A 9,188-nucleotide genomic window follows, 5' to 3' on the forward strand; every position below is an offset into this window, starting at 1 on the left:
AAAAATTCACGAGTTTTTTAAAACAAAATATTTTATTTTTTCAAATAATCGAAAAAATAAAAGATTATAATAGGATTTTAAATAACGTATTAATTTTACAAATAAAAAGTGATAAAAGAATTTTAAATAAAATGGGTAAAAACGAGTTATTAAAAAAATATTCAAGTGGTGTTCACAGAATCGAACTTGAATCTTTCTATCTATATGGGACAGGTCCAACCAGTAGGCCAACACAAGAATGCTTATTTATGGGGGCCAAAACATATATATATTTAAAACAAAAAAACTATACTATATATATATACTACTAAAATTTTCAAAAATTTTTGGGGGGGCCTGACCCTCCTTCGCCCTACACTAGATCCGCTCCTAAGTGTGAGGGGTTGATCTCTTCTCATTTTTTATCTTTTGATGATTATTTAGTTACAACTTACAAAAATGTCACTTTTTTTGGTCATTTGGTGGATTATTATTTATGAAATATCGTTTTGGTATCGTTTCACCTTTTTTTAATAAAAAAACAGATTGTACAAGCACATAATGCACATACTCCAATCTTTTTTTTTTACAAAATACACTACAGTCTTGTTATATATAAAGAATCAGTCTATTTTGTTTTTCTTAAATTTTATTAATACGCATGAGCATGTTTATCGTTGAGATTATTTTGATCTGTATGAGGTAAAAAAGAATTCAAAAGAGATTACAGATTGTGAAAGATGATACCGGATAATGCAAACTAAAATTTGAAGATAATTCAACCAAAATTTGAGTTAAATGATAGTAAATGGTAGAGGTTGAAGGTATTTATGAAATATTTGAAAAAAAATTCACCGTCATACCAAATCGATTAGTAAAAACATAACTTTAATAATAATAGTAGCTTTATAACTTCTTGGCTTGTTGCAAAAACAAGGGAGCATAATTCGTATAGCCAAAATTAGCTTTCAAATTTAATGGCTCGATATGCTAGCAAAGTGCATCGCCGTCTTATATACATATTTCTCAATTGAGGTAGTTATTTTCTAGAAAAATAATTTTTTTTATCAATAATAATTATAATTAAAATTTAAAAAAATATTATATGTATATATTATATTGAACAATATAGATGAGGATAGATCAATATTTTTAGTAATATTAAAAATTTGGAAAATGGGAATACGACTATACGAGTTTTGGTTTGTCACTGAGTTATAATTGTACTAAATTAGATTTTTCTGTTAATTAATAAAATAAGATTATCTTTGTCTGTTTAATTAAAATGATTAATAGGTACTCTGATTATACATAAATTTATGTCATTTGCAATTTTTGTTCGCTAAATTTCAATAAAATTTGAAGTAAATAAATGGTTTGTAATATCATTTTACGAAACGTTTTTCAACTCAAACGTATACTTACTGAATGAGTCCATGACCTTATGATTGTCTTGGAGCGAAGAGAGGGATAATTATTAAATTTGGACGTGTATTTCAATTGATGTTCAAATATGTTTTTTTTTAAAAAAAATTTAAATGAACATATAACATTACTCTGAAAATATGAAATCAAAATATTGGAACCGAATGCTACAAAGAAATTGACAAGTTAATTGGTAAAAATGATCTAAAAAACTTATTTAAAAATTTTTCAAGAGTGCTTCTTGCAAAATTTTACTTGTTCCATTCAAATGGGCATCCGCAATTTGACGTGCAAAAATATTAGAATGAAGTTTTCTTTTCTTCTTAAAGAAAATATAATAATTCTGAATTTTTTTAACTTTGAAATGTGTCAAGTGAGTATTCGAGCTAATTTTCCCTATCAAAGCACAATATCACGAAGAAAAACCAGAAATTAAAAGATAGTTTATGGCCATTCAAAAAAGTTCTTGGATTGATTACAATATTTCCTCTCAAAAAAAAAAAATTAGTTCTTGGATTGTGCAATTCTCAACCTCTACTCAAAATGAGGCATAAAGCAAGAAAAGAATACAACAAAAAATTGCCATTACAATGGTTAAAGTAAGTCCTGGAAGCAGTGCAACTACTCCCCCCCCCCCAACCCCAAACAACAAGAGTGCGTGAGATTAATGTAAGAAAGAATAAGGTTCTCTTGATCGAAAATCCTTGCATGCTATCCCAACTGGTCCATCATATCCTAAATGGCTGGTTTCCGGAGTTAGATCGGTCCAGCTTTGCTCTCTTTAGGTTTGATTTTCTTGTCGCAATTTCTTGGAACAAATTCGGTTCGTCAAAACTAATCTTGGGGCCCCGTATCTTCTTCCTCTTCCCCCGGTCGTATTCCTCATCCCTGTTGACCACACAAGTGTTGGAAGAATAAAGTTCCATAAGTTTCCCATACTATAGATGCATATACCTTTGAAATCATAAACAATGGTAATTGATCAAATGTAAACTCCCAGTAGACCAATGTGTTGGTGGCAGCCAGTAACTGAAGTAAAAAAAAAAAAAGGTAGAAAAAACAAGGCCATGATTTTAGTCCATTGATCGGACATAACCCTGGGGGTGATCCTCCTGCTTCAGAGACAACTAAATATTTATCATAACCTGCAATACCCCTTTCGCGAGAATTTGAGTGTGAACACCGAATGCCCACCTAATTTTCTCATCATCAGAAACAGATTTAAAAATTTGATCTCTTATCATAAGTAAAGGTAAAATAGCTTTTGCAGACGAGGAATCAGATTGATATCATGTTTGCATAAAAATATGCTACTAAATTCAATTTCAAAATATGATAATTCTTTTTTTTTTTTATGAGAAGATATGATAATTCTTGACCCTTGTGTTTACTTTAGCTAAGGGCATCAGAACCAGTTGTGACTACTTACCATTCATCCCCAATGTAACCAATTTGAGAAGGCTTTGATTTTGGTTCCATATTTTCTGGAAGAAAAACGTCAATGCCATCCCACCTCGCAACTGAAAGTCACACAATAAAAAATAAATGAATAAATTATGTTTTTTCAGTCGATGAATGGATCAGGATACGATATCAAATGCGAATTAGCAAAGGAATTTACCAGTTGTCTCTTCAAGCATTGTCAAAGCAATACCATTCTGTCTCGATGCCCTTCTTTCTTTCTCAGAACTACTATCCCCTTGAACAGTTTTCGTTAATTGTGACGGATTTAAAGTTGCATGCATAGCACCATTCTGACCAACTTTCTCTCTGCATCCATCACCGTTGACATCACCGGTAACATTACCATTACAACTAACCTTCTGTACAATTGAGTTTTTATCTCCATCATTTGAGCAGCAACCAGCTCTCTCTCTTTCAGAATAAGCTTTATGATCAACGGGTAGAGGCAATGATTTGTCAAAATTAGATTGCACAAGATCCGATGGTGAGTCAATTTTCCCCAACTGTTTCAAATTGGAATTCTTGTGTTGCCTAGAGTGAGATTTTCTTCGCTTCTGCTTTTGCAGGGCAAAGGCCGCTCCAAATATGATGTTAGAACTCAGAGACTTTCTGTGGACCCGACACTTAAAAAGCTTCCTTTTCACTTTGATTTGGGGTATTTTGTTATTTGATATACCATTTGACAAGCGCTCTGAGGTGGCAGGTAAATGCAACGAGAACTTGGATTGGTAATCTATCCCCTTTTGTACGCCTCCACGAGTTTCTGATGAGGTTGGATCACCAACATTCCCAGGTGAACCTTGCACCTAGAAACTAACAATTAGAACCATAGCATAACACGTTGGAGAGGGAGGAGGGAGAGGATTAAAGTTTCAGATGTCAACAAATGCAATATTGTCCATGTCGTGCACCAAGACCAGAGAGGTACCTGAGCCTCTTCAATTCTGCTTCGCTTCGTAAAATTTGAGTGGCCCTTTTTATTCAATGCTTCCTCCATTGTTCTTGTGGACTTAGCTGTGCTATCACTCTTAAAAAAAATAACCAAGCAAAGGTTAGTGACATACAGCAATTAATGAGAAAAAGGTTAAAAGGGAAAGTTCTTAACGTCAGGTGGAAAAAACCCGGTCATATCAGGCTGCAAGTAATTACCATTATCAGATTCGTGGCTGCGATGCTGCAAACATCATCAGATGATACACCAACACTGCTGTTCTCTGGCTGATCAGCTGATTTACCATGATTTTCATTGGCAGAGTCCTTATAGCACCTTGGTGGAATGGCCACAAGTTCACTAGATTTTTTCTTGTTAACTGAATCCTTCGACAGATTGCAGTTTGGCAACTCCATAGCAGATGCATTCAAATCTTGCACACCAGTGACTCCCTTTTGACTGCCAATAGTTTTAGGAGCATCACCCAAACTGTTAATAGAATGAGAGACCTCACAGATTGAACCTAACATTGCTTGACTGCCAGAAGAATTGCAACTGGCAGCAGAACAGTCCACTGAATCTTTTGTTGGAGGCATTGATGATGAAGGTTCTGATTGGCCATCCCTCCTTTGGGACACGGGATCAACTCCCATAGAGCAATTTCCATTCTGAAAAGATATACTTTTATGAGGCTCCTTCAGTGAAGTGGCGGTAAGTGTCCCTCTATCGGATAAAGCAACAGGAATAGAACCATCTTTCTTCTTCTCAATTGAACCATTTGGTATCTTTCCCTTCAACTGCTGGTTAATATTAGAATTCAATACATTCTCAATGGCATTCATGGCTGCCTTGTTTTCTTTCTGGACTACAGCAACTTGTTTCTTTGAACTACAATTTTTCCTATCTCGAACATAAAACAACATGTAGGCCTTTTGTTCAAGAACCTTCCTCTCATTAACTTGGACAACCTATTAAAAATAAAAATAAGTGAGCCCATCAAACAGTTATGTCATGACAAATCACAAGGTGTGCATATGAACTAGATTCATATATTGATGACTAAACAAAAAATAAAAGATAAAACCATTCTAACTGAAATAGTAAATCAGAACATGAATTACCAAGAAACCCATGCATTTAAATCTGTTGGTCGTATGTAAACGGTAAAACACCGTTACATCGTACCTGGTTGTCATCGAGAGAGTACCACATGCCACTTGAAGTGCGAACAAAGCAATAGTAATGTCCAGAATGAGTGCTCCAACCAGCATGAACAAGAACACCATAGAGAGTGTAACTGAGATCCTCATCCTGTAAAATTCAAAAGACACAACTATTAAAAGATATCAAAATGTGAATCATAAAACTAAAAGAACGAAAAAAGCAGGACAAAGATGTCAGCCGTCAGGCATGCCCAATATACAAGTTTTCATAAATGTTGCTGAAAACTACTATATCTGTCTTTCTTATACATATTCCTGCATTTGAATCGAAGTAAGCCAACAGCATCAGCTAAAAGCCTAAAACCAGGTATACAAAAACATCACATTTATTGCATTCCAGAGATTTTAATTGATACTATTCCCAGATTCAGTAATTGAAACAAAATCTAACTGAAAGTCCTATGTTGATTGCAGGAAATGAACTTCAGGGTAAACTCCTCGGGTCCACACGATCAAAGCCAGTAAAAAAAAACATTAAGTTTAATCAAAGGTGAATGTGCTTCATACACTTTCATAAGAAATCTTGTACCATGTCAATGTTCAAAGGACTGGGTAACAGTTACTTTACCATAAATCAATCCCATAATCAAGAAACAAAAAAAGAAAGAAAACGGTGGTTTAATTACAGATTACAGAGACTTCGAAAGGAGGAAAAAAAAAAGAATTTATGATTGGATGGGTTCGAAGGAATAATATGAGCATGAACTTGAAAACTACATGTAAATCCGTAAATGTAAAAGCATAACAATACTAAGATATTCATGAGCAGGACTTACATCAGGACCAGTTACAAATGGTTTCAAGTCCAAGGTGGGGCTAAAATAAATTTTCTTATCAATTTTCTGCCCTTGAATATGTGAACCAAACCGTTTCAAGTGAATAGTAAGCACATGAGGTGCCTTGTGAATTGTTAGCTGCTTAAGAGCTTTAACTTTCTGTTTGCATTCCTGACATTGGTACTGCTTAGCACCTCCATCCAGAAACTCTTTAGCTGTAAAATGAGTAAGTGCCTTGTGCAATGAATCTGCTTTTGCAATTTCTAAACTCAAATCCAAGAATGGATCAAACTTATTGGAGCAAAAGGAACACTGCATGCATTTCACCTAGAAGAATGAGACAAGTGTAATTAGAGCCACAAAATAAAGACAAAAAAAGACCCTTAAAGACTAAAGTGGGGGATAACCAAATGACAGCATGTGAGGTACCGTGAAAAGTATGAAGCCAAAAAATTACACTTGACCAGTGAAATTACAAGGGGTTATTTTCTCAATTATTTTTTACAAGGGTGTTGAGACACTTTCCTAATTGCCTGTGAAATGTGGAGGAAAAACCTCCATAAACATTTTCTGACACCAATACATTTATAAAAGCCACAAATTACCTGACTTCTAAGGCGACCGCCAAAAATCTTGTGGACTAAACTTTTCTCGTAAGCAGTGTGTGATTCGCTAGGCACTCCAAATGGTAAGCAGCATTTGTGCATGGATTCTAGTAAATTCACCATATACTCATGTGCATCCTCTTGTCTGGCATTACGGAAGCTACGGGATATACCTAACATCTCAATTAAGGATTCAAACCATAAAAACAAAATCGAAGGTTCAAAGAAGCTAGAAGCCCGACCTGGAAATTAACTAAAGAAAGCTCGAGGAAATGTAGATTAACGGCAGTTACAAACTAGATAGATGGCATCATAACAATGTAGAAATTAGTAACGTGTTTCTTCAAATATTTTGAGACGAAAAATATTTGGTAATAAATTAAAGTGTGGTTGTTTCATGATCTTAGTCACTTGACAAAGGTCACTCAAAGATGTCAAGAAAAAGCAATGCTATGAATTGATCAGACAGGGAATGTAAAGAAATTACATTTCTATACAGTCAGAAAATGCTAAAAGATCAGCCAACCATGTAACAAAAATCATGCAAATTAGGAAAGTTTTAAAAAAATGCAGTATATCATTTAACATGAGAAAGAACAAAAGAGAAACAATCAAAAAACAAAACTTCAATGATCAATGCAAGATTAAAATGATCCCCCTTGAGTTGAAAACAACCAGGGACCCATTATCTTCCTATTATAGAAAAATGAACATAACATGTCTTCAGTAGGATACAGCGCAAGTTGGAAACAAGATCTTTAGGCTCTAATATTCTCCCAGTAGATTGTAAAGCACGGCTTACATGTTTCTGTATTGCACATAGGGCACAAAATCCAGCAGTGCGACCTTCATAGATCATAAAAGTAAAATCAGAATGAAGCGCCTAAATAAGTGATTGAGTTTAGTCATTGCATGAATGAACATGATATAAAGCGAAGGTTGGCAAAAGCTGAATTAGGCAAACTCATTTTTATTTCTGAATGTAACGCGACAACAGATTCGCAAAGAGGGGGAGACTCACAAGAATATTGATGCTTCCCACTCTGTAGATAAGCAGCTAAGGGCTCGGTATAAGTCAAGCATTGCAACACAGAATTCAGGAAACAAGTATTTCCAAGATTGCGTAGGCCAGCACCCTGAAATTAATATTAAGGCCCATATTCATGCCGTTTGTCACCACAAAAGAATTTTCAACATCCCGGTGGTACACTTTCACAATATTTATAATAATGAAATGACAAATTATTAAAATTATCCATAGATCATCGTTTGGCAAAGCCAAATCAATAAATTGAGTCAATAACTCGTGCCAACAGAGGGAAAATCAAATTATATGGGCATTGGGCTCATTAAGTGAGAACTTAATTTTTTGGTTTAACAATCAATCCACAGATAAAAAATTTTAGGTATTCATTTCCTTGTTACAACTCTCACAGATCCTATCAACTTTAGAAAGTAATATGTTGATTGCAAAATAGAAAAAAGTCGCAAAAGAAAATAAAGTCAGAGTATCTCATTTAAAAATTAAAAATCAACAAAAATAACAGATAGGAAGATTCAAGCACGGACAGACACACTGAAGTAGAACTATGATATAGTATGACTATAACATTAAGAAATCAGAACTTTAGAGCATAGACAAAAAAATATATAACGAGATTGCATTCACGTAAAGTGGATAACATTGAAGAAACGCCCGTATGCCATGAAAGAACTCACAATTCTGCGGAAAGTAACCCCAAAACTAAGCTCCGGATCCAATCCCAAATTCTCCGAAACCTTCTGGATTTCACGTTTCACCGGCAACTCAGACGCATTATCGTGCTCTGAATTTGGATTCAAAGTCACCAGCTTAAACCCAAAACTGCGATTACTGCTGAAACCATTATACGATTTCCTCGCCAAATGGAAATCGATTCTCCGATCAAGAACCGCCGAAGACGAGGACGGTTCCGGGTAGAGCGCCGCCGCCGCTTCCGAATGCATCACATCCGCCATAATAGGTATAAAACTTCGATCAAAACAATCTCCTTTCTCCTTGTATCGTGTCAGCAATTTTTCTCTGGGTTGTTTCACAAAGGGGATTGCGGAATCTTTGCGCGTGATTCGAGAGGCGATAACAGGGGTTTTGTTTCGGCCTCAAAGGAGACGGAGCAGAGAAGCTTCAACGCTTAAAACCCTAAAAATGAGTGAGTGTGTGTGCTCACGCGTTGGTTACGCGCGTCGCACTTAGACCGCGTGGGAAACAAAAGGGGTTTTTCCATTTGCGGGTCCATGTCCTATTTTGAGGACCCGACCGTTGTTTATAGTCACTTCGTACCGAAAGAGTTGACATCGAAGGTGGACTTCATCATATATGAATTAGACATTCGTTGACTCATGTGAATGTTAAATTGAGTATATGTATGAGCGGCAGAGATTTGAAAAATAGATTAATATGGCTCAATTCTCACAGTATACCTCATAATATTTCAGCAAAAAATATATTTCACATGAAAAGTTATCAAATTTGGTGAGTTGAATGAATAAAAATATATTTGTGCAATATATATATATATATATATAGTTGGTTCGAATATATAAAATAAATATGTTTGCGATATCATCTTTTAAGAGTTTTTGTAATTTTCGTTATTTCAAAATTGTCAATTTGACGGCTGCAAGTTCTCCCATAATATATTCAATTTCGTATAAGAGTTTATTTGACTTTTGTGTTTTTACCATGATAGTTAGATAATATTTTTCATATTTCATTTATAAAAAAATAATAAAAGATATGGTGGAT

At 34.8% G+C, this 9,188-nt stretch overlaps 1 protein-coding gene across 1 annotated transcript; it reads right to left on the reverse strand.

The window, feature by feature from the left end:
* Positions 1 to 1,848: 1,848 nt before the first annotated feature.
* Positions 1,849 to 8,613, reverse strand: LOC140887322 (uncharacterized). The gene is made up of 11 exons (XM_073294506.1): positions 8,123 to 8,613; positions 7,425 to 7,539; positions 7,139 to 7,249; positions 6,404 to 6,576; positions 5,799 to 6,125; positions 4,985 to 5,110; positions 4,018 to 4,767; positions 3,797 to 3,895; positions 3,026 to 3,674; positions 2,834 to 2,924; positions 1,849 to 2,292 (listed from the first exon to the last, which is right to left on the reverse strand). The coding sequence occupies exons 1-11, from the start codon at positions 8,399 to 8,401 to the stop codon at positions 2,133 to 2,135; spliced, it is 2,880 nt and encodes a 959-aa protein (XP_073150607.1). The 5' UTR covers positions 8,402 to 8,613; the 3' UTR covers positions 1,849 to 2,132.
* Positions 8,614 to 9,188: the final 575 nt, after the last annotated feature.

This window comes from Henckelia pumila, chromosome 3 (genome assembly GCF_033568475.1).
Source record: "Henckelia pumila isolate YLH828 chromosome 3, ASM3356847v2, whole genome shotgun sequence".
In the NCBI taxonomy this organism is placed as follows: domain Eukaryota; kingdom Viridiplantae; phylum Streptophyta; class Magnoliopsida; order Lamiales; family Gesneriaceae; genus Henckelia; species Henckelia pumila.

Bases quoted from the DNA above. Each gene is read 5' to 3' on its own strand.
- LOC140887322 (XM_073294506.1), bottom strand. From the start codon at position 8,401: ATGGCGGATGTGATGCATTCGGAAGCGGCGGCGGCGCTCTACCCGGAA. The intron at 4,768-4,984 runs GTACGATGTAAC...TATTTTTAATAG, and splicing joins ACTCTCTCGATGACAACCAG to GTTGTCCAAGTTAATGAGAG. The intron at 3,896-4,017 runs GTAATTACTTGC...ATTTTTTTTAAG, and splicing joins CAGCCACGAATCTGATAATG to AGTGATAGCACAGCTAAGTC.